The 25988-nt window shown below is 38.1% G+C and overlaps 1 protein-coding gene across 3 annotated transcripts in view; it reads right to left on the bottom strand.

Annotated features, from left to right (window-relative positions):
- The window catches only part of Scn1a (sodium voltage-gated channel alpha subunit 1), a 142803-nt gene that overhangs the window by 65176 nt on the left and 51639 nt on the right, over positions 1-25988 (bottom strand). For 2 of the 3 annotated variants that reach the window (XM_027420265.2, XM_027420266.2), the window contains exon 2: positions 15241-15553. In XM_027420265.2, coding sequence (XP_027276066.1) covers positions 15241-15504 — 264 coding nt within the window. In that variant the 5' untranslated portion in view covers positions 15505-15553. Of the gene's footprint in view, positions 1-15240; positions 15554-25988 lie in introns of those variants that run through there. The other variant, XM_027420267.2, reaches the window with a different exon arrangement.

The following is a 25988-nucleotide window of genomic DNA, read 5'->3' as shown; positions in this document are numbered from 1 at the left end:
GTGGGAGGAAAAGGCTGACTTCTCTGCGAATACCATACTAAGGAGAAAGAATTCTAATGTTTTTTTTTTAATTTCTAAGTATAGGGAATTGAATTAAGGTCTCCAGAATGCCTAGCAAGTGCTTTACCACAGGGCTATATTCCTAATATTCCCATCTCTCTCTCTCTCTAATATTTCCTAATATTCTCTCTCTCTCTCTCTCTCTCTCTCTCTCTCTCTCTCTCTGTGTGTGTGTGTGTGTGTGTGTGTGTGTGTGTGTTGAATCTCTAACTCAGAGTTTTATACAAGTGATCCACCACTTAATAATATCCACAGCATAGTTTTTAAAATGTTCATGAATCTATTCCTTAAAGCTCCTAACTTTTAGCCTTTACATGGACCCACTATGATTAACATGCCCTATCATATGCTGCTTGTTTTTGACTAAGAATCTTTGATAGATTTCTTCTCCATATTTAAACTTCAGGTCCCTGATAGATCGTTCAATTTGACTTTAATATTTTCAAATGGAGCAACCCTCAAATGTAGGCTTGCTGTTTGGAAATAGCACTTTCTGTCTGGTATGTAGGGAGAGCTGCCCTAAATGTGCTGTGAAAATATCCCCTAACCTTCTAGGCTGTGGCAAAGAAAATTCAACTACAGAGAGTAAAACCCATGTTTAGAAAGTTTTAAGGGAATTTGGCAGGCAATTTTGCGTCTGTTTAATACAATAATAAAATAAAACAAGAGAGTAGGTTATACTGTCCCATTTCATTTTAGTTCTTTAGCAACTAGTGCCTATTTTTCATAGATAAACAGAGGAATGGAGACCCCATCAATGGGGGGATGCTGCTCTAAGCTAGCTCTTTGACCACATTCTTACTGGTCTCTGCGGATGTGAGTGCAACCCAAGGAGACTACTTTAAAAAGCCTATTTGTGGGAGGAACATGTTTCACAGGTGCTTACTCTGATGTCAATGGCTTATGGATAATACGTAGTCCCCTTTATTTTCCCTGATTCATTTACTATTTGTGTCCCTATATAACCTTATGAAATCATCATAAAACATGAATGGACTTGATCAAGGGAAGTGCCATTGACTTAGGGAATATGAGTATTCAAGGACACAGAAAGGACAATGCTTAGGATTGAGTTTTATTATCTTTCAAACCTTTTTCCTACACCACCTTTTCCAGAGACATATTCAGAAAAGTGTGTTAGGAATACTGGGAACTAGGGTAGGAACAGTAGTAAAGATGTGACTACTAAGAATGTGTACTCTTTAACTAAGAATATTATTTCAGGAAATATGATAAGCTGAGTTTGAACTGAATATAGTGATAGAGATGACAAGAGTATTTCAGTCCTGCTATGGTCTCTATCACATACTAGAGGGTGGGAAGGCTTGGGAGGGTTAACGATAGCTCAGAGGACTGAGAAATGCCAAGGGTCATCATAAGGAGACTGGTGCACTCAGAATTCCTATGAGAAGGGTTCCTTGGCCACGTTCTGTTCAAATGATGATCAATGAAACAGTGGTGGTTTGCATGAGAACAGCTCCAACAGGTGTATGTACCTGCATATTTAGGCCTCAGATGGCAGAACTGTTTGGGAAGGATTTGGAGGTGTGACCTTGCCAGAGGACATGTGTCAATAGATGTGGTTTGGGGGTTTTAAAAGTCCATGCCATTCCCAGTTATCCAGTTATCTTTCACCTCTCTCTCTCTCTCTCTCTCTCTCTCTCTCTCTCTCTCTCTCTCTCTCTCTCTCTCTGTCTCTCTGTCTGTGTGTGCCTGTGTGTGTATGTGTGTGCACTTGCTTGTGTGTCTGTTGCCTGTGGATACAGTGAAAACTCTCAGCTACTGCTTCTGCACCAGCCTTCCTGTTGCCATGTTCCTCACCATGATGATCTTGGACTCATATGAGCCCCCAACTTAAATGCTTTCTTTGATAAGTTACCTTAGTCATCATATTTTGTCATGGCAATAGAAAAGTCACTAAGACAGAAACACAATACAAAAATAGAAAAGACAGAAGAGAAATCAATAACAAAACAGGAAATGTTAGAGAGGCCAGTGGATGGGTGAGGAAGAGCAGAAACTGCTCTTTCACAAAGTAAGCCAGAGGTAAGATTCAGAAATTTGACCTAGCAAGAGAGCACCAGGAAAGAGTTCTAGACACTATAATTCAGCAAAGTAACTTTTATGAAAGCATTGCACCCCAATGCTGATAAATAAATGAACCTTTGAAAGTCCACTGGATGAATTAATAGTTGGACATAATTCTTAATTTTTCAAGCTTTCAATCTTTAAGGATATATTTGATACATTTACTTGTTAAATGCAAATAATTATTTGTAACTTATTTCATAAAGAATTTTGTGTGCAATGTGTGAATCCATGTAGCTGAGTTGAAACATAAGGCCAGTGAGGTTTGACTGCACAGCATGTTTTTTTTGTGTTTTAATTTTTCATAAGATTTCCTTCCACCACTGCCAAGGATTGTAACAATAATACCAGCATTGCAGAACCATTTTAATTGTGTTTTTCCTCTATTAGTGTTATGCTCTTCTCAGGTTGAAACATATATGCTCAAATACAACCTTCACATATGTCACTCTGAAGTGTTTATGGTTTACTTTCAACAGCATTGCAATAAAGAGAGTATCCACAGTTGGCAAGCACCCCATTATGCTTAGCACTGTAATAATGATCAGAACAGTATGTTTGAATTAGGACTTAAATATACATTTTACAACTAGTCTGCTATGTATTTCTTTACAAGTCTGTATCTGCTCTCCTCATAATTTTTTACATAGGTGAGAAGTCAGTTTGCAACTGCAAAGGCACTCAGAAAAATGTTTCTCTAAATTATGGTATTGAAGGTATAGCACACAGATAATCAATATTCATGTACAATGAAGAATTAAATAAAAAGCTGGCATCTTTTGATTTAATTAAAACCATCTGGGCATCTTTGCCTTCTCTATTTACACATACAAACATATTTATACATATACCTTTTTCCTTTCAGGGAAAAGTCATCATCTAGTGAAGGTATAAGTACACTGTTAGCTGAATAAACAAATGCTGTGCGACTAAACCAACAAGTATTTATGCAGTGTTCAAATGCACATCATTTTTGGTTTCTTGTAAGAATGTGTTGGGTGATCATATAATATGATATCTCATCACCCTTTAAATCTACTTAGGGTCAACACAGCTCCTGAAGATAATTTTAATTGCACTAAGTGACTTTAACCCAAAAGAGAACTCCAAACTTGGTAGAGGAGAAAAGACAAACACTAGCACCTAGTCTGAAATGAGCTGATACGAGCATTCATGTGAGTGGCCCCAGTTCCAAGTATCAGGAGTGTGTCTTTTAGTAGAAGCTAGCCACATTTGTGACCTTAAATCTATCCTTTGGTTCATTTACTGTAAGGGGTAAACAAATTCTTTAATGTCATCACTGCAACGGAATCGAATTATAAGCACTTTGTGAGAACATTTTAACATGAGAATGATTTTCTTCCTCAAATCAAGTTTTTTAAACAAGGCACTGTGGGCAAATTCAGATCTAACTGTAGTGATATATTATTTATGATTTATTAGAGCTTGACTGAGGATTCAGAAAAGCAAAGTCAGCCTCACGTTATAGAGATCAGGCAGTGGTGATACATACCTTTAATCCCAGCAGCCAGAAGCTAGGAGGTGGTGGTGTACACCTTTAATCCTAGGACTCAGGATTAAGAGGTAGATGATCTCTGTGAGCTCAAGGCCACCCAGAATCTACACAATAGTGAATGAGCCTAAAAGTGAATTATAGCACCCCAACTAAGAATCTAAGCAATAGTGGAGAGGCTACCTTAAATGCCCTTCCCCTATAATGAGATTGATGACTACCTTAAATGCTATCATAGAGCCTTCACCCAGTAGCTGATGGAAGCAGAAGCAGAGATTCACAGATAAGCACTGAGCAGAACTCCTGGAATCCAGTTGTAGAGAGGGAGGAGTGATGAGCAAAGGGGTCAAGACCATGCTGGGGAAACACACAGAAACAACTGACCTGAACAAATGGGAGCTCACAGACCCCAGTCTGACAGCTGGAGAACCAACATAAGACCAAACCAGGCCCCCTGAATGTGGGTGTCAGTTGGGGAAACTGGGCAGTCTACAGGGCCTCTGGCAGTGGAACCAGTATTTATCCTTAGTACAGGAATGGGCTTTGGGAACCCATTCCCTATGGAGGGATACTCTCTCAGCCTACATACATGGGGGAGGGTCTATGCCCTGCCACAAATGATGTGACAGATTTTGATGATCCCCATGGAAGGCCTTACTCTTCCTGGGGAGTGGACAGGGGGTAGGAGGGGGGGTTGGTGGGAGGAATGGAAGATGGGAGGATGGGAGGGAGAGGGAACTGGAATTGGTATGTAAAGTAAGGTTGTTTTTAATGTAAATAAAAATTATTAAAAAGAGAACTATAGTTCACAGTTTTAATCCCAAAGTTAGGGAAGTATATAAGACAGAAGCAAGATATCAGAGAGGCTATTCATTCTCCAGCCACACTGAAGATAGGAACATTCGTGTTCTCCAGCCACACTGAGGAGAGGCAGCAGTTTGAGACTTGGAGAAGAACTTGTGCATGAATCAGCCCTTTCAGCCTGAGCTAGAGGTGAGAGTTAGTGGCTTGCTGCTTTGCTTTTCTGGTAATCAGCTTGAAGCTTGAACCCAAATATCAGTCTCTGGGTCTTTTATTTTTCATGTTACATCTAACCCTGATGTATCAACATCATTTATGGGGATGAATCATTCCTATCTACCTTGGGACTGTTCTGGTCTGTCAAGTGTCTGTTTATGTATATTCACTAAAATTAAATAATATTTCTGCAGTGCTTCTATGACAAATAGGTAGTATGCAAATGCCAGACACCTGAAAAGAAGCATGGACCTAATTTAGGTGCAACTGTTGATTTCAATTCAAAAGCTGACTCTCAGTGCTGTATTTGCAAAGATTTGTGCTGATTCCTGGAAAGGAAACACATGTATCTACGTCCTGGCCCTTAGTACATAGACAAGGGAATGCTCAGCTACCGACAAGAGCACAAATGGACCTAGAAGAATAGAAGGAAGTGTAGATAACCAATACAAATACATTATAAAATATAAACTTGAACTATATACAAAGATCTCAGATTCCCTAAGTACTCCAGGAAAAGCAAATGAGTGTGAAATGTACCTTAGCAGTGTTTTCTATAACCCAACATAACTGAAATACTGACATTGGGTGATAAAATGATATTAAAATCATGGAGGTAATTCATGTGACATTTTCATACTGTATCCAGTCTTCTCAATCTAGTCTCTCTGTATTTTAGGTACTCACAGTCACACTTCATCTACTGTGCTGAACAGATTTGACCTAACCTCAAGTACTCATTGAACAGCCAAGTCACACTCTTCAGCAACCCTTGCCAGGAAAACATCATTTCTGGGTGTTAAAGAAAACATGAGGTTTGATGGAAGACTGATAAGCATCCCTGGTAATCAATGGAAAAAATTGTCAGGGAAAGATACAGCAGATTTGTCTCAAGTTAAGAGGACAGACTCCAGGATTACATCTATTATTAAAAAGCTGGTGCTATTCTTTCTAACTGTGAGATGCTGGACCCTATTTTTCTATGACTAAGTCACTTCACTTGTGGAAATACATGTACTGGGCTAAGTCATAAACTGTAATTTCAATTCATAGCATCAGAATTGGATACATTCCATACATTCCATACATTAAAAAAATCACCAAGATGGTTCTGCAATAGTAGGGTGATGTCCTTGTTTTATTTATTAGTAAATATGAAAATCGCTAGTATTTCCCAGTTTTCAATGATAATATAGAATATGTGGATTAGACCCCCTTACTTGTCACAAACTGGTAATCTCTCTCATATCTGCACTTACAGAAAGTATTTTGCTTCCATGACTATTGTCAAGGAGGGAACTTGAGTTTTGTAAGTGGTGTTTCTTCACTTTTGTTTTCTGAATAAGTAGCCATTGGTTTAACATTTATTTCACTCTAGAGCCCATATTCCTTAAAGTACACTATTAAGACTTAAGTTCCAACTTTACATTTCATCTATATATTATCAGAAAACTGTCACACAGCAGGGATGATTCCAAATGTATTCTGTTTACCTTCTCTAAAAGTGAAGCTGCAGGCAAAGGCAAAAGGTAACATACGAAAGTGAGCTGAATGACAAGAAATATTTAAAAGGACCACATCCAGATGTGGAGGCTCACTCCTGTAATGCTAGTACTCAGGAGTTGAGCTAGGAGGATTGCTGTGAGTTTGAGGCAAGACTAAGTATTGGAGAAATACCCTTTCTCCAAGAAGAAACAAGTAAGTAATGTATGTAATAGGCATATATTTATAATTGGATATATTCTTTGCCTGGAAGTTTAAATCATGGACAATTTTCAATTTACACACATAAAACTCTGTCTGACAGTCAATTCCTTTGGAATTTGAATACATTTTCATGCAGAGGAGTAAGTAAATATTTGTTTTTCTTCAAATTTCAAACTCTATGTAACTTTCCTCCCCAGGTGCTGGGATCAAAGCCAGGATCCAACAAGTGCTATATAAGCAGTTTTCCCACTGAACTATTCCCTGGTCTTATGTAATTTTTAATGAAGTTTAATTCTGAATTAATGGAAATTGGAACTGTGTCACTATGTAGAAGAAAGAGGCACTCTAGAAATGGTAACAGAGCTCTAGGTTGGACTCAGGTGCACATCTCTCCTCCACACCACTCCTGTGGTCAGAATGGGAATCTGTTCTAACTCTGCCAGGGAGAAGGGCCAGTTCCCCGTCTTTTGGCTTCTGGGAAGGCAAGAGGTTCTGCAAGGTTAGGGACAGAATGAGGGTCATGTGGCAATAAGAAAGATGCTTTGAAGTTTGGGGTGTGAAGCAGAGATGATAGATCCTATCAGTCCCCATCACAGCAAGCATCTCTCATTCTGGCCCAATCCATGGTATCTATTTTTTCCTCTTTGAGAATTTTAAGTGGCTTCACTGCTCCCTTGGTCCCCAAATCCTTGTACCCTTATATTCTGTGGCTTTAGGCAGATTTTCCTACTGGTTTGGCTCATGGATGGATGAAAAGTTGCCTCACAGCTTCTCTTACAGCATTTGCTGGTCTGCAGATCACAAATTGCAATTCACCTAACACAACCTAACATATCTAATACAACCTTCCTGTAGTTATGGAGATGGTCTTTAAGCCATGGATAGCAAACTGAAATGACAGAAGGCTGGAAAATGGGAATGAGTAGCTGAGAGTCATTCACACCACATTTATACACTTGAAAAAAACAGTAACTCAAAAATTAAACAATACAATGTATATATAACAAAACAGTCATGGGTATCAATACTTCACAATTATTTTTGTTTTAATTTTAGCATATTTTCATACAAAGGAAAGGACTATGTCCACAGGAAAGATTCTGTTAAATCACTTGTTTGCTTTCTCAGGTTAGAAGAGAGAGTGAGACTTATGGAGAGAATCCTTTGGGGTTATTTGCCTTGAAGATAAATGGGGTATTCTTCCAGATATACCAAATGATCCCTTAGCTAACTTCAGCCCCATCATAAGATAACAGATGTACTGTATTGTGTTTCTAGATTAACTAACATCCTCCTCATATAACAGCCCAGCTCGACTGGAGTATCTTCTTTTATGTTTTCTCCTTCACCGGAACTTGTCATCATCACATCTCAATTTAGATGCAATTTCCTTACAGGAGCACACAAAGTTTTAAATTGAGTATCTTCATAAAAGTGTATGTCATCTCCTTAGGACCAGGTGGGAAGTGTAGTTGAATTATATCAGATGGTAGTAGTGAGTATGAACGATTTGCTTTTCAGAAGCAGGGGTGTTGGGAAGTACTACTAGCTTACTTGCAAGTTTTACAATCTTGGGCAAATTACTTAACCTCAGTTATATTGTTTTTAAAAAGAGACAAGAGCTATCTTGAAAGGACCTGTGGGGCAAATAAGAATTTAAATATGCAAAAGCAGAGCCTAAGCTGCAGAAAGCAGGTCCTGATGCTGTCACTTTAGATGTTGTGTCTTTTGTTACTTGCTTTTTTCCCCTTCTTTTTGTCTTCCCTTGAAAGTAGTTTTTGCTGAGTTTTGGTTACTTTTGTTCAAAGGGTCTCTTAACAACATGATGGGTATTTACCAAATGTCAAAGGTCATTTAGTTTGCCTTGGGACTTTTTCAGAGGCAGAGACTGAGTGGACAAATAACGAGGAATACGGAAGAAAGAATGGGGACTAGGAGAAAGAGTCAGGAGGCTAGTACAGTATGTTGGAGTTAAGGAGGCATCTAGGTGACAACTGTTCTAGAAACTCTGATGTAGGAAGGAGAATTGTAAGTTTGAGAGCATTGAGATGACAATCCACAGAATCATAAGGCTGTAAATGCCATCTGTTTTTCTGATTTTACTAGAAAAATAAAACCCTCCTCAGCCTAACTGAAAACAAGCTAAGAACTTGCTACCTAAATTACAATCACTCTTGTGATGACAGATTAGGTGTACATTTCAAGCCTATCATGTGAGGCTTCTCATAAAGCCCCAGTACCGAGATGGCATGCATTGTGTTAGGACTTTTTTTTTTTTTTAATAAAAACTGTTAGGAGACTTTCAAGGACACAGTGCAGTTTTTAAATGGATACATATCTATATTCCAAAATATAACAAGGTTCTATTTTCACTACAGATCTAAAATATCTTTCTATTTCTAGTAAAAATGCCACATTGTCAAAAGGATATTTCTTCCCATGGTGCTAATGAGTCATCTGTGATTTTAAGAACAGGAGAGGGGAGGCATTTTCTGAAAAGAGTGGGTGAAATTGAATGTATAGCCAAATGGTACAGTAGCAACTCAAGTTATGAAACTGAAAAAAAAATCCCATAAGAAAAAAAATGTACTCACTAACTGAAATGTCCTTGTGACACAGACAAAGTAAATAAGCAAATAGAAAGTATGAGTTTGGAACGACATTGTAAAGGCCCCTGACTGAAGCAAGCATGAGATGATGAAAACGCTGGGACTTTTAGCTGCACAGCACTGTTATTGCCTACTTTTTTTGCTCTTGGAAATGCTGCATGTTTAAAACATCTCAAGAATTTAAGACTCTTAATGCTTCCATGCACTTGGGATGTCCACATCACTGTTGCTTCCATTTCTTCAGTAACTAACACAGAATCACTGATCACTATTTAAATTGCTTTAATAATTTTAGTAGAACATTTGATTATTATATAATTTGTGCATCAGAAACTGGGTCAAAGAAGATAAAAATATGTGGGCATATGTCATGATAACATACACACCATCGGCAGTGACATTTCTGTAAGTCCAATGACATTGACTGTCTTTTATAAAAGAACACAGAGAGCTTTGGCATACGAGACTGTATTCACACAAGTTTCTGCACATATGATGCAATTGCACTTTATCCTGAGGTGTAGCACAAAGAATAATTCTGTAATCACTTTCATGGTCAGTGTTATTGTTCAATGCTTGTCCTTCCCAAAACTCATAAATTGAATAATTTCTATTGCAGTATTACGAAGTGTGACATTTAAAAGATTGTTGTTCATTGAGGACACCCGTTCAAGAATGAGCTGATGCCTTTCCAGTAAAAGATCAGACCCTTCCTGCTCTCCCTTGCCTTACAGCCTTCCATCACGTGATGGTTCAGATAGCTTCTTAATTTTGGACTCCCTGGTTTTCATAAGCATGAGCCAATGCATTCCTGTTCATTGTAATTCGAAATGTCAGATGAAATGTTCCAGCAGGCTAAAGGGTCTTAGAAAGTCAGCTTCTTAAAATCATTCTACATATTACTAAGAACTAAACATGATGATTTATATAAAAGTGATATATTAACTATGTCTGAGTTCAATCTAGGGAAAACATTGATGCTTCCATATTCCAATTCACTTTGCAAAACAGATCACCATTCACAGTGTCTTCAATTATGGAAAATCTTACACTTAATGATATTTGACCCATAGGCCCTTGGCTGTTCCAAAAATTCATTATTCCCATTCTCTCTCTCTCTCTCTCTCTGTGTGTGTGTGTGTGTGTATGTGTGTATGTGTGTATGTGTTGTATTGTTTTAATGAAGACCACTCTAATGTGGAAGATACCAGTTTCTAGCATAAAACTAATGACCAAATGTTAGAAAAATATTATTTTAAAAGATGAAGATTTTACTAAGCAACTCCAATCAAATCAGAGAAAATCTAATGTTCATTAATTGTTTATTAATTGTTAATGAAACAATCTCTGTTTTGAGAGAAAATTTAAGACCAGTAAAGCAATAGACAGAAAACCTACAGAAAGCTTTCAAACACAGGACTGTGAAAAAAGGAAATACTATGAATTTGGCTTGGTCATGTGTTCTAATGTCTTCTATGCTGGACATGCTGGCACATTCTTACAATATAAGTACCAGTAGGCAGGACGATTGAATTCAAGGCCAGGCTACACAGGGAATTGGTATCTCAAAAACTGAACAAATGAAGCACACAGCATGTTTGCTTTAAAGGACTTCACTCTGCAAAAAGTTCTATCTGCACTGCTGTCCAATGGTTCACAGTTGGAGATTTGCTTGATAGTAGGGCAATGTAAAAGTGAAGGATATGCCTTTCCTTGGGGGGGGTGGGGGACCTTCATGATAACAATATTTCTTTTATCAGGTTGTTCTGCTTGCACAATGAGATTTGTTCCAAAATGTCAGAATGTTTTTCCTTCTTCAGACAATGTGCATCTGAAGATAAGAACAGCAGATGTCAAAGGCAAGTTTAGAGGACAAGGGTCCATCAATGCTGATCTAGCTGCCAAGTCAGATCTGGGCTTTCTTGTAAAAGCTTTTAAGTATTTCTCTCAGGCTTGTGTGATTTTGTTTTCCATTTTTCTTTATATAATTTTGTATTTAAACTCATCATAAGCCAGTTGGGGACCATTGTGGGCAGAACCTCCCCTTCAAGATGGTATCTTTCACCAATCTGAAAGCTCTTTGTTTTTGAAAGCATATTATTTTGCTTTTATTTTTATTTTATTTATTTGTTGACTGGTTATTATTATTTTTTTTGGATGATCTGGATTTTGCTATGTAGAGCAGGCTGACTTTGAACTCACAGAGACTTGCTTGTCACTGCCTTCCAAGTGCTGGGGTTTAAGGTATGTATCACCAGGGCTGGTAGTCTGAAAGTTCTTTAATTTAATGAGAAAACACATATGATAGTCTATGGTAGTTTCAGTAAGAATGGCCCTATAGGCTCAAATAGTTGAATGTTTTTCATCAAGGAGTGGCACTACTTGAGAAGGACTGGGAGGTTTGTCCTTGGAGTAGGTGTGGCCTTGTTGGACAAGTGTGTCACTGGGTGGCAGGCTTTGATGTCTCCAAAGCCCAAGTGAGGCCCAGTGATTGTTTCTTTCTGTTGCCTTCTTACCCAGTTGTAGAACGATCAGCTATATCTCCAGTACCATGTCTGCATCTGTGCCACCACGCTCCCTGCCATGATGATAAATCTCTGAATGTAAGGAAGCCCCAATTAATTGTGTTCTTTTACAAGAGTTGCTGTCATCATGGTGTCTCTTCACAGCAATCTAACACTGACTAAGAGAGTCTGGTTACCATATGATGAATTATTACCTTTGTCAATATGCTTCAGTTTGATCTTTCTCAACCCATTCATTTGTAGATTTATAAATAAGTACGCAGACTAGGAGCTGGGATACTGGAATCAATTTTGTATTTTGCTACGGCCTCCTCTTGGTGACTTTAATACTTTTTCGATGGTAGGTTTTACCAGGGAATCAGAGGCTCCATGTTTGAGAGAGCAAATGTCTGATAAAGAGAGGGCTGTCTAACCTTTACCACATGAGCCTCTGAAATGCTGCATGTCTCCAGGAACTAGAAATAAATGAACACCATCTATGGGATGAACCAAGTTCTGTGTAGAGAACATCTGGGTCTTTATTTCCTAATTTCCTTGTGTTTATTTCTCATAAATAGCAACTATGAGATGAATAATCATTGTGCTGGCTGGTTTTATGTCATCTTGGCATAAGCTAGAGTCATTTTAGAGGATGGAACCTTGATTGAGAAAATTCCTTTACTAGATTGGCCTGTGGGCTAGCCTGTGGAACATTTTCCTGATTGATGATTGATGTGGGAAGGTTCAGCCTATTGTTATGATGCCACCTCTGGGCAGATGATCATAGGTACTATACCAAAAATCAGGCTGAGAAAGCCAGTAAGCAGCACTCTTTTATGACTTCTGCTTCAGTTCCTGATTCCAGGTTCTTTCATTGAGTTTTCTCCCTAACTTTCTTCGTGATAACTCTGATGTGGAATTGTAAGCTGAAATAAATTCTGCCCACCCCCTCTTTACTTGGGTCATGATGTGAGCAACTAGCTATGACATCTCTCTCACTCAAAGTGGCCATTATTGGTAGCTTTTGTCCAGACAAGAACTGGGCAAACAGTATGCTGTCCCTGAAAGTTTGGAGTACTTTAGGGCTCGTGGCCAATGAAAACCTTTATTTGCTTAACAAACTACCATTCTTGTTTTCTACCCATCAACTGAGAATTCAGAAATGTATTGTGATTGGTCAAAATTAACTAAAGTCATAAATATAAAAGACAATAAATAAGGTATTTTATCATCTGTGCTTTTTTTGGGGGGGTGCTGGTTAAATCATGGTGATAATAAAAGTTTAGGTGCCTGATATAAGGTATTCATTTCAAGAATGACCATAAAAGTTATACACAATCATATATTAATTATATGATTGTATATACGTATGTTCTTTAGTTTATTATTTTTGTTAGTTCCTACCAGTTTCAACACATTTCTAACAAAATGATAAAGTATTTTAAAAACTGTATGTTACAGTAAAGAACATCATCACTTGAATGAAGAAGCATACTGCAGAATGGGAAATAAGTCTTTGGTAGCTATAGAGGGACAGTATCTAGAAAATATAAAGAACTCAAAAAAGGGAAAGCAAGATAACAAGTAACCCAACTTAAAAAAGATAAAAAGAGGCATGGTACTAAACAAAATTCTCTTATGATAGATACACATGTCAGCAAAACACTTTTAAAACATTCAACATCCTAAGGGAAAATGCAATTTAAAACTTGTTTGAGGTTTTATATCACTCCAGTCACAGTGACCAAGGTAAAACAAAACAAAAGAAAATAAAACAAAATTAAAAGAGGATAAATGCTAGAATCGATGTTGGGGAAGGGGAACACTTATTCACTCCTGGTCAGAATGCAAACTGGTGTAGCTGGGATAGAAATCAGTGTGTTCCTCACAAAGCTAAAAACACCATTACTGACTGGTTTCATAGTGTTATAAAGTACTATGCATGTCACTGGAAAAGAATATTCATCAAAACTTATCAATCTTACCCAGCTGCCAATCTTGAGAACTACTGACTTTGCAGAGCATGTCCACTGTAGCAGTAGTGACACCAACATCACATGCATAATTTACCACTTTCTGGTTGGATTCAATTGCAAAGCCACAAGATCAAACCAATACCTGACACCATTATTGGGACAAAAATATATATAGCTAAGTAGATCCTAAGCCTTGGTGTGTGTGTGGGGGACCTAGTACTATTATTCTGCTAAATGGGCGTAGCATCAAACCATTTCCTATTAACTTATCATTGTATCCATAGATAATACATTTCTCATTATTTATCAGAGAAGCCTCTATTTATAGTAAATGATGATTTATACAGGGACTTACAACTTACAAGCCAAGCTTTAGAGAATATGATACTAGAGAATTCTCAGCACTAAGGGTAACATATACATTATACCTCTCCTTCCAGTGCTCAGAGAAGTGGTCTTGAAAAGAGTGTAAGAGCCAACTACAAGAAAAGTGTCATAGGAAGGCATAGTAGGAGAGCTGAAAATAAGGACTCACAGCTGTTGTGGCAGTATGAACAAAACCTGTGCGAGTGCAAGCCAGATCAAATCCCATCATGGAGACTGGATCTGGGTGTACAGTTACAGCCTTAGATGTGAAGGTGTTGATAACTGTTAACCTCGAGGAAGGGAGACAGTTTCTCTAAGAAGGTAGCCCCTACTAAGCTGATAACCACACTTTAGTGGAAGATCACAGGACTAAGATGTGAGCAGTATACATTGGTCTTGAAGGGTTAAAGAAAAGAAGACAAAGTTGAGTGGGTAGAGAGTGGGGGCTGGATCTGGGAAGGTTTGGAAGAAGGGTAAATACAATTAAAACTCTCAAGGAACTAATGAAAGATATATATATATATATATATATATATATATATATATATATATATATATATATATATCTGTGATGACTACTGAGGAAGGCCTTGATGATTAGTATAAACACAGCTATATAGACTTAGAACACAGGTGGAGAATAAAATGGAACTTATTATACATCCCCTCATGTTAATGACTAGCAATGGCAATTGACTGGATAGTAGTGTCTTCTAAGATGTCATGCCAGTGTGAAACTGTGACCTAGCTTGTAAGTAGAGTCTTTGTAGATATAATACAGTTAAGATAAAGCCCACATACGTTAGGAGCACTGATATGGTTTGATTGTAAATTGCCCCCAACAGTCTTATATTTGAAAACCGTGAGCCAAAATAAATAATTTCTCCCCCCAAACATGCAAGAAAACAAAATAACTAATACCCTTGTATACTGCATAACTATATTCCATGTGGAAATAATTCTTCAGGAAGTTCTTTGATTTATTATTTATAATATGGCAAAGGAATTGAAAAGTAATGTATAACTTTCTTCCATTAGAAATTCACACACTACATTTTGAGGTCTTTTGTAACTCAGGGTGATGACTTCAAGATTTCAAGGTACAAAAAAATACATAAAATTGCTTGTAACATGTAATCTTTGGTGAGAATATTTTAATTTGTTAAATTAGTCACCTACAACTTATATTTAGTTTTTTTTGTCATGGGGCAATTGGGGTAGCTCCATATGGTGTAATATAATTTATTTACTTCTCATGAATATGCATAAAACACCCACAAATGTGGTCTCATTTCTTAAGCAGAAGGATGGTTAAAGCTGTGCTAATTTAGTATGCGATGCTTCTGTTGCAGTCCAATGCATGCAGTTAGTGGCAAAATATGCCTGATAAAAACACTTACTTTCTTGTTGATATAGTAGGGGTCCAGGTCCTCCAGGGGCTCTGACACCATCTCTGGAGGAATGTCTCCATAGATAAATGGAAGGTTCTTCCCAGCTTCCAAGTCACTGTTTGGCTTTGGGCCATTTTCATCATCATCTTTTTTGTCTGGCTTGGGATTTTTAGCCTTTTCTTCTGCAATTCGTCTTTCAATAGCTGCAAGAGATTCTCTGGTGAAGAAGTTGAAGCTGTCAGGTCCTGGTGGTACAAGCACTGTTTGCTCCATCTTGTCATCCTGCACATTTTAATTACTATTTACTCTTCATGTGAGATTCCTAAGGAGGAAGGAACCAAAGGCATCAAGATTAAAAATTGTTACTATCTGTAAAGGCTTATCTAAACTTTTTACCTCCCTCACAACTGAAATGGAATTTCTAAATAAAACTTTTAAACACATGTAGTTTCTATGTTGAGTTTTAGCCAAGCATCACAGTATATTTGATCTTGTGTTTTACTAATAAAGGAACTGGGCTGTGAGTTTAAAACTTGGTTCAGGCTGGGTGGTGGTGTCGCATGCCTTTAATCCCAGCACTTGGGATGCAGAGGTGGACGGGTCTCTGTGAGTTCAAGACCAGCCTGGTCTACAAAAGCAAGTTCCAGGACAGGCTCCAAAGCTACAGAGAGAAACCCTGTCTCGAAAAATACAAATAAATAAACAAAAAACAAAAAAGAAAGAAAATAATTGGTTCAGTCCTGCTATACATTATGGTAAGTGTCACCATGTCACTGATGGGATGGTCACCCTGAGACCCACCTGCACGGTGAATACTATGCCCACAGAGTCATGGGATGAAAGATCAATTAGTTCAAAAGGATGGGACAGGAGGAACTTGTCTCTGAGCCTTGGAGGCCCAAGGAGTGAGGACAAAGGAGTTAAGAGTTTGCTGCAGTCCTGCAGAGAGACACACAATCAGATAGTCATTGCTGTCCTAATTGTGTCTGAGATGAGAGTAAATGGAGCTATGATGTGTGAGCTGCATCTGCCCTTGTAGAGTCTCTACCGGAATACATTGACAAATACAGTCCAAGGTGGGACTAGTGTCATTGATATAGGTGGGATGGAGATAAACTAAACTTTAGAGACACAAGAGATAGCAGACTTCTCTGAGTTCAAAAAACAAGGTGGTTTTCTTCAGCGAAGTAATTCTGATACTCTTGTAGAGTCTATGGTCTACAGGTATTAAGAGGACCCTGGGCAAAACTCAAGTGCATATCATAGAGTCAGGCCTCAAGGTCAAGTCCCAGATGCCTCCTTTTAAGTATATTTAGTAAGAGCTCAAATTTCACTCATATAGCTGTGCCAAATTTCCAGGTATCCTGACCCTGCCTGGTATGAATTTTATTTGAATAGTGCATTAATTCAGATACAGTTAGTTGGAGCTTTGCTGTCTGGGTCTGTAATCAAAAACTACAGTCAAATCACTTTGTCTGGCTTCTTTCATGGACCTCAGAGTTCAAATGAACAAACAGTACCCATTTCTGTGAGGTTTGTGACCATATATTTTTAAGTGGATGAACAGTGAGAAGATAGGGTTTGAATCAATATTAGTACCTTCCACCTATTTCGTGAACTTTTCAGAGGTTCTTATGTTTACTTGCAATGAGCTGAGGGCCTAAAGAACAGAATGTTTTATCTAAAACTCTAATTCCCCCATAAGGCACCTGAAAATACTGGCATTTACTTATTTGGTAGAAATAATAAATAATAAACATTCAAGGTTAACAAACATGGCTGCTTTTCTCACTAAGGAGGTATTCTAACATACATGTATACATGGTTTTTATTTTGATTGCTCTGTAGAAAATATAATGCATTCAAGTGTTGTTAAGTTCAAAACATGGAATAGAAAATGCAGTATGAAGTCTCCCTCCAGCCACACTTAACCTACTCAGTATTAACTACAATTATCTGTCTCCTCTATATGTTCCCAGGGAGATAATATGTAAATGTTATATGAGTGAGTATGTGTATTTTCATATGCATTGTTTAAACCACATATACAAATAATAGCATGATAATATGCATTCCATATCAGTTTCATTTATTTTATTTTCATTAGCTTATAATAGTTTCCTGTAGCTTATAATAATATTGTGTGTAATCTTTTGTTGTTGCTAAGATTTTGTTTGTTTGTTGAGATAGGATTTCTCTTTGTAATAGCCCTAGCTATCCTGCAACTCACTTTGTAGGCCCAAGCTGGCCTCAGACTCACAGAGATCTGCCTGCCTCTGCCTCCTGAGTGCTGGGATTAAAGGCGTGTGCCACGTCTAGTTTGTGTGTAACTCTTCATGACATTTTTATGATAAATTTTGTTTGATTCTCTACCCCCTTATGCTTATACCATCTCCCTGCCCTGTTCCTGTTGTATCTTTCTGTCCACAGTCTTGGTCCTTCCATTTTCACTTGGCATTTGTGCTGTAGCCCTTTCCCAGCCCTTAAAGTTTCTTTTTCTCTTCTCATGGGACCCTTTCTAGTTTATTGGCCTCTACCCATGTTTACTGCCACCTGAGTTTTACATACTAACCGTTAAAAGCTGGGATGTGCACATGAAAGAGAAAATGCAGCATATATGTTTCTCAGGCTGTGTTATTTCATTTAACATAACATTTTCCAGTGCCTTCCATTTTCATGCAGATTTCATGATTTTATTTTTTTTTAAGCTGAATAAAATACGTGTTGTGTGCACATATCCCATTTTCTTTATCCATTCATCTATCAATTGACATTTAGGTTGGTGGGAAGAACATAAGGCAGGGGTTCTCAAACTTCCTAAGGCTGTGACCCTTTAATACAGTTCCTCATGTTTGGAAATACCCAACCTTATTACTTTCATTGCTACTTCATAATTGTAATTTTGCTACTGCTATGAATAGTAATGTAAATATCTGTGTTTTTCTGTGGTCATTCAACTCCCAAAGGAGTTGCAACTCACAGGTTGAGAATAGCTGGGAAGCAACCTTCCTCTGGGGGTTCCATTTTACTATAAATCTAAAACTGCTAGAAGTAAAAACAAAAATTATTTAAAGGGGAGAATACAATTGAGGAAACTTTGTTAAATATAATATGAGCACATTTGAAAATATTCAAATTACAAAGTAATGACATTCCTTATCTTGAATAAGACTCCAAAGTTTCAAATACCAGATTTTCTTAAATTAATAAATTCGATGTAGCCTTCAAAATATGAAAAAATTACAGTTAGCCTAAGATAAATTTATTTAAAACTGTACATAGAAAATATGCAATTCTTTCCTGAAACATTCTATTTTTTAAAATTAGAAACAATCTTATTTTATATAGAAATTCCAGTTCCCTTTCCCTCCCATGCCCCCCAACGACCCCCATGCCATCCCCCTTCTGCTCCATAGAAAGGGTGAAGCTTTCCATGGGGCAATCATCAAAGTCTGTCACATCATTTGGGGCAGGGCCTAGGCCCTCCCCTGTGTGTCTAGGCTGAAAGAGTAACCCTCTATGGGGAAAGGGCTCCCAATGTCCATTCATACATTAGGGATAAATACTGTTCCACTATCAGAGGCCCTATAGACTGCCCTGGTCTCCTAACTGACACCCATGTTCAGGGGGCCTGGTTCCATCCAATGCTGGTTTCTGAGTTGGGGTCCATGAACTCCCCCTTGTTCAGGTCAGCTGTTACCTGAAACATTCTTAAAACAAATGTTTACTCCAAATTATCTAGTACAATAGCTCTTTAATGGGATATGTGAAAAAGTTTAAATTTTTTTGCCTCATTTGTTTATTGATGTTTGATTTTCTGTATTATGATCCGGTAATGTCATTTATACTATTTTCTATCCTTGGACTGTATTGTGATTTTAAAAATGACTTTCTAAAACTCTGAAGACAAGCTCCATCTTTCTATAGAATTTATGCAGTATAAGATGTTTCAATGGAATTGCCATATTTTATCTCACTCATTCAGATCATCTCTGTAAAGTTTACATCTACTGGATGGTTTGTGTCAAAAGGTGCATTAAAGTCTATCTTAGTATGTATCTATTTATGATTATACCCCCTGTCTTTTCATTCTATAAATCTTATCTTTGTTTTTGTTTACAGTTGTTGGGTTAGGATCTCACTGTGTAGCCAAGGCTGGCCTGGAACTAACTCAGGCTGGCACTGAAATTGAAATTATCCTGCCACTCAACTAATTGCTTGGAGTAAAGCTTGCAGCACCACATATGATTTCATTCTATGAATTCTAATGCTAATTGTATTTATTTGATGTGTGCATAATATTTATTATTAGATGTTTGGAGGTGAAATGAATCATTTACCATTATGTGTCACTTAATGACACTAGATGATTTTTAGTATAGAAACATAAAAGAGTACTTAAACAGACCTAGATGGTATAGGCAAATCACTCAACATTAATGCATTGAAAAACTAGAAGTATGATGTTGCTATCAGCACAATGTGGCCTTCTCTTTTACTGTAAACTTTTTATAGGTACAAATAATGATAAAGAGGCATAATACAGAAAATCCATAAGCAGTGACAGAGTTGCTGTTATCATCATAAACTGTTACCATATAAATTTAATTGAAAGGCTGCCATGCAATATAGGACTGGCAGCAGCAGAGATCTGTTGACACCGTCATCACAACAAAATCGGAGTTTAGGAAAGGTACATGAATAAGGATTGGAGCTTTTCTGCATGGGGCCAGCATTGTGTTGCCATCTGTCCTTGACCAAGGAACCACAGTATAGTGCCTGAGAATCCTGACAAGTATATATTTTGCTTCTCTTATTTTTACTGTGAATAAATTTGAGAGTATATGAGGGCAACCTCTTTCTTCCCATTTGCATTTAATCTGGGTCTTTGTCCATCCATTTGGCCTCATTTTTGCTGTTTCATAGCTTTAGCAGTTTCTTTTGTATGCATATATTTAGATTTCTCATAGAGGCATATTTTAAGCACATAGTTATTTGTTTGTTTTTTTGTGAACAGTTTGCCATTCAGAAAGGGTGCAACAACAGGGTTCATTTTCGATAAAGTTATGTGGATAGAATGGAAGTGGCTAACTTCCTATCCAGTACAAATGAGACACCTTAGAGAAGAAGCCCTATGAAAAATTAGGGTCATTAATTGTGAGTGACAAATGATATAGTTATTCAATATCTATGTTTCTTGACTATATTATGCTATAGTCAAGAATAAAGGGAAGAAATCATGTATCTGCAGTGTCTTCTAAAATGGCTTAGTATTTATGTTGAGAATCAGCTAGACTCTTGCTAAAATGATAGTCAACTCCTGCAAGCTCTACCATTATTCTGAGGACATCAGGCATCATGATGGTATGTTTTGGCCCACTTTGCAAAAGCTTCCTCTGCCAAAATAATAAAACCAGGTAAGATATTATTCTTACTATTATAATCTCACAAAAGTAACTAATATTATTACTGTCATTTTTCCTTGTGTGCATGAAATGTGTGTGACTTGTGCCAAGGTATGGGATTGGAGGTCTGAAAACAACTTTGAGGAGTTGGTGCTCTTTTTCTACCTTTATGTGAATTCCTGGGATTAAACTCTGGTCACCAGGCTGTACAGCAAGCATTTTTTTTATTCACCAAACCCATCTCCCAAAATCACTCAACTACTGACTGTTTCTGTAAGATTGTTGTATACTTAGTACATTTTTGAATCAAAAACAAAAGCAAAGAAAAAAAAAACCCTTTTTTTTTTCATCTTGAAACAGGCTATTTCTAATAGTCCTGGTTGTAATGGAATTCATTGTATAAACCAGGCTGGCCTTGAATTCACAGTGGTCTTCTTCTGCCTCCAGAGTGCTGAGATTAAAGGTGTGCACAACTGCACACAAGCTCAAAAAATGTTTTGACAGAATAAAGTACTGATGTGTTTCTGGATCAAGAGACATAACCATTAGGAAATCCATTATCTATTGATAATTTTGAGAGCTATAAATTTGCATAAGTTCTGCTTTTATATGTATATGGAATATATATGCATTTTCTCTATTATTTCTATGATGTGGTCTTTATTGTCTTGGGCTTTCAGTTTAAAGTTAATGCTCTTTTGGTCCTTGAAAAAATCTTAAGGTATGACAAATATGATGTCAGATATTCCAGTGCAGGGGAGAGAATCATATAGGTAAGCAGTTTTCTGGTTGGGAAGAAATTGCAGTGTCGTAGACTGGTGACTTGATCTAACAGGGAATACCTCGAAGACTGGATCCTGGACAGAGAAGACTCTAAACTTACCAATCTTGCTGATACACTAAAAACACAGAGAGGCCAAGATAGATTTGATGAGATGAAACGCATTTCTTGGTATTTGGTTGTGACTGATGCCAAAATATTCACTTAGTTGGAGAAGAATTATTAATCTGAGTGTATTGCAATGTAACCTGCAGGCCTTCCCAACCAGTGGAAGTCCTGAAATGATCTTCTTGCCCCTGTGTAGTTTTGAGTAATAGACTTTCTTTGGCTGGTGTAATGAGACATATAGACTCCATTCAAGCAGAAGCTTTCACTGAGCCATTGTGTGTCCACATAGCCTTGCGTTCTAGTTCTGTTGCTGTGAGAATGCATGTCTCAAAGGGATGAATACGGTGATACGAAAGAAAATAGTCCCCAACGGTAGAAGCACTATTAGGAAATATGGCCTTGTTGGAGGAAGTGTGTCACTGTGGGGGTGAGCTTTGAGGACTTTTTCCTCAAGATTCACTCAGTGTGACAGTCAGTCAATTTCCTGCTGCCTCTGAGTCAAGTTGTAGGACTCAGCTCCAGTATCACATATGCCTGCATACTTCTGTGCTCCTTGTCATGATGATAATGGATTGAATTTCTGAAACTGTAAAGTGAGCCACTCTGATGAAATGTTTTCTTTATAAGAATTGCTGTGGTCATGATGTCTCTTCACAGCAATAGAAACTTAACCATGACAAGTTGGTACTAGAGATTGGGGTATTGCTGTGATAGGCCTGAACCACGCTTTGGTTTGGAGCAGTATAGACTTTGGTACTTTGGGTTAGGAAAGCAGTGGAATTCTTTAAGCACTGCTCAATGGACCATACTAGTAGGAGCATGGAAGACAATATTGCTGATAATGATTTGAAATGTAGGGAGCTGGCTCAAGAGGTTTCAGAGAAGAATTTTAATTTCACCTAGAAATCCTTCTTGTAATATTTTGGTGAAGGTAGTAGCTGCATTTTGCCCTTGTCTGAAGAATCTGCCCGAGGCTAAAGTGAAGAGTTTTGGATTAATTCTGTAGGTGGAAGAAATCTCAAAACAGCATGATAAAGACTCTGTTGTGTGGCTGACAATGAATGAAATGAAATGAAAATTCATAATTAAAAGGAGCAAGCTGAGCAGACAAATTACAAAAAGTAAATTTTGAGGTGGGGAAAAGAGCACCAGGAAATGGCAGATGAGAAACTGTACCACCCTTACATACCAGAAAATGGAATGAAGCTAAATCCTCTGTTCAAGAAGATAAATAGGTTAAGAAATGGAAGATAGGGAGTGGTGACCTTGGGCAAGATCCACCCAGCTTAGTTTCCAATTTGTGAAAAGGAACTGAAGAAAAGCTTAGATTTGGTTGTGGTGGGGCACACCTTTAATCCCAGTACTGGGAAGGCAGAGGCTGGCTGATCTCTGAGTTTGAGGCCAGTTTAGTCTACAGAGAAAGTTTCAGGACAGCCAAGCTTAAGCACTAAAAGACAGGAAGCTGGTGAAGATGTAATTGAATGAGGGGGCCATTGTGAAGCCCCAACAAGCAGCAGAACTTGACAGTTTTGGCCTTGTGTTTCTGGCTTTAGAGTTAAGGATAGAAGAAATGGGTTATAGAATTTTTCTGCATGCCTAAAGAAAGCCTCTGAGGTCTGACTTGTGCCAGGGATGTCCCTGAATGGAGGCCTAATAGAGAGGCCATTGTATGAAGATGTGACGTGAAGCCTTGATTGCCTTGGAGAACCTAAAAAGTTAGAGGTGCCAGAATGGGATACCTGGCAAGGAGAACTGCTAACAGGGAGTGGAACCAGCCCAAGAGAAAGAAGTGTGTTGTAGTCAGTGAAGCTGAAGGGGCATCAGATATGGAGATGCAAAGTTTGGAGTTTGCTCAACTGGTTTTTAGTATTGCTTTGGCCTAGTGCTTCCTCACTGTGCTCCTTTCCTTATGTTCTCGAATGGGAATGTACATCCTGTGCCATCATATGCTGAAAGTATGTGATGTGCTTTCATTTTGATTTCACAGGTTTTTGCAGTTAAGAGATTGCATGAATCTCAGGAGAGACTGAACTTTGGACTTTTAAACATTGTTGAGACTGTGATAGCCTATGGGGACTTTTGAAGTTGGACTAAATGTATTTTGCATTGTGATATGGCTTATAAGCTTTTGGGGGCCAGGGAGTAGACTATGGTGGTTTGAAAGAAAATAGCTCTCAAAGGGAGTGGCACTATTAGGAGGTATGGCCTTATTGGAGGAAGTGTTTCACTGTGGGGGTTGACTTCTTGGTCTTTTTCTCAAGCTTCTCTCAGTGCTACAATTAGTTGACTTCCTGCTGTCTTCTGATGCAGATGTAGCACGCTCGGCTCCAGTGCCACATCTGCCTATACACTACCATGTTCTCCATCATGATGATAATGGACCGAACCTCTGAAACTGTAAGTGGGTCATCATAATTAAATGTTTTCTTTAAGAGTTGGTATAGTTAAGACTTTAAAAGAACAATACTCAACTTCCTATGGAAAAACAAAAAACCCAGGATAGCCAAAACTATCCTATACAATAAATAATCATCTGGGGGCCTTACCATCCTGGACTTCAAGCTCTACTTTAGAGCTATAGTAATGAACACAGCTTTGTATTGGTATAAAAACAGACAGGTGGACCAATGGAATTGAATCGAAGACCCTGATATCAACCCACACACCTATGAACACCTAATTTTAGACAAAGAAGCTAAAAATATAAAATTAAATAGAAAGTATATTCAACAAATGGTGCTGTTATAACTGGCTGTCAATATATAGAAGAATGCAAATAGATCCATTATCTATTGCCATGCACAAAACTCAAGTCCAAATGGATCAAAGGCTTCAATATAAATCCATCCACATTGAACCTCATAGAAGAGAAAGTGGGAAATACATTTGAATGCATAGGCACATAGGACTACTTCCTAAATAGAACACCAGTAGCACAGACTCTGAGAGCAATGATTAATAAATTGGACCTCCTGATACTGAGAAGATTCTGTAAAGCAAAGAACACGGTCAACAAGACAAAATGGCTCACTATAGAATGGGAAAAGATCTTCACCAACCTTACATTTGACAGAAGACTAATCTCCCAAATACACAAAGGATTCAAGAAACTAGAAAGCAAACTACCAAATAATCCAATAAAAATGGGGTACAGATCTAAATGGAGAATTCTCAACAGAACAATCTCAAATGGCAGAAAGACACAAAGAAATGCTCAACATCCTTAGTCATCAGGGAAATGCAAGTCAAAACCACTCTGAGATTCTCTCTTACACCAATCAGAATGGCTTAGATTAAGCACACAATGAGAGCTAATGCTGGAGAGGATGTGGAGAAAGGGGAACATTTCTCCATTGCTGGTGGGAGTGCAAACTTGCACAGCCACTGTGGAAATCAGCATGGTGACTTCTCAGAAAATTCTGGGTCAACCTACCTCAAGACCCTGCAATACCACTGTTGGGCATATATGCGAAGGAGGGACTTTCACCCCACAAGGACATTTGCTTAACTATGTTCATGGATAAAGAAAATGTGGTATATTGACACAATGGAGTACTACTCAGAAGTAAGAAACAATGACATCCTAAAATTTGCAGGCAAATGGACAGAACTAGAAAAAAAACCATCCTAAGTGAGGTAACCCAAAACCAGAAAGACAAACACAGTATATACTCATTCATAAGTGGATACTAGACATAAAGCAATCCATAACCTCAGAGAAGCTTGAACCCTCTTCCAGAAACAGATGGAGGCAGATGCAGAAATCCATAACTAACCAATGAGCCAAGCTCTTGGAGTACAATCAAAGTGAGGGAAGAGTGAAAATCTGAACAAAGGAATCAAGACCATGATGGGGAAACCCACAGAAACAGCTGACCTGAGCTAGTAAGAGATCACTGACTCAGGTCTGATAAATGGGGAATCTGCATAAAACCAAACTAGACTCCCTTAATATAGGTGACAGTGGTGTGACTGGGACAATATGTGAAGCCACTGGCAGTGGGTACAAGACCTAACACTAATGTACACACTGACTTAGTGGAGTTCATTCTATATGGAGAGATACCATGCCCAGCCTAGACACAGGGGTGTGGGGGTGGAGAGGTGCGTTGGTCCTGCCTCAACTAGATAATGGGACAGACTTAGTAGACTTCCTAGGGGAGGCCATACCCTCTCCATGGAGCAGATGGGAGGAGGGAGGAATGGAGAGAGTGGGAGGGAGTACTGGGATTGGAATGTAAAAAATAAATTAAAATTTTAAATAAATAAATAAATAAAGTTATTGGTAAAAAAAGAGTTGCTGTGGTTATGGTCACAGCAATAAAAGCCCTAACTAAGACAAGGTATTTCGTCCTTAACCTGGATCCTGGAAGAAGGAGAAGATACATTCACTGTAGGTCAAGAGGCATCTCATAGGCTCTAGCAGGTCTGAAAGTACTGCTTATCACTGACATTTGATACCG

This window comes from Cricetulus griseus, chromosome 6 (assembly GCF_003668045.3).
Source record: "Cricetulus griseus strain 17A/GY chromosome 6, alternate assembly CriGri-PICRH-1.0, whole genome shotgun sequence".
Taxonomy (NCBI): domain Eukaryota; kingdom Metazoa; phylum Chordata; class Mammalia; order Rodentia; family Cricetidae; genus Cricetulus; species Cricetulus griseus.
Note: the sequence above shows the minus strand (reverse complement) of the source record. Positions and strands in the feature narration are given on the sequence as shown.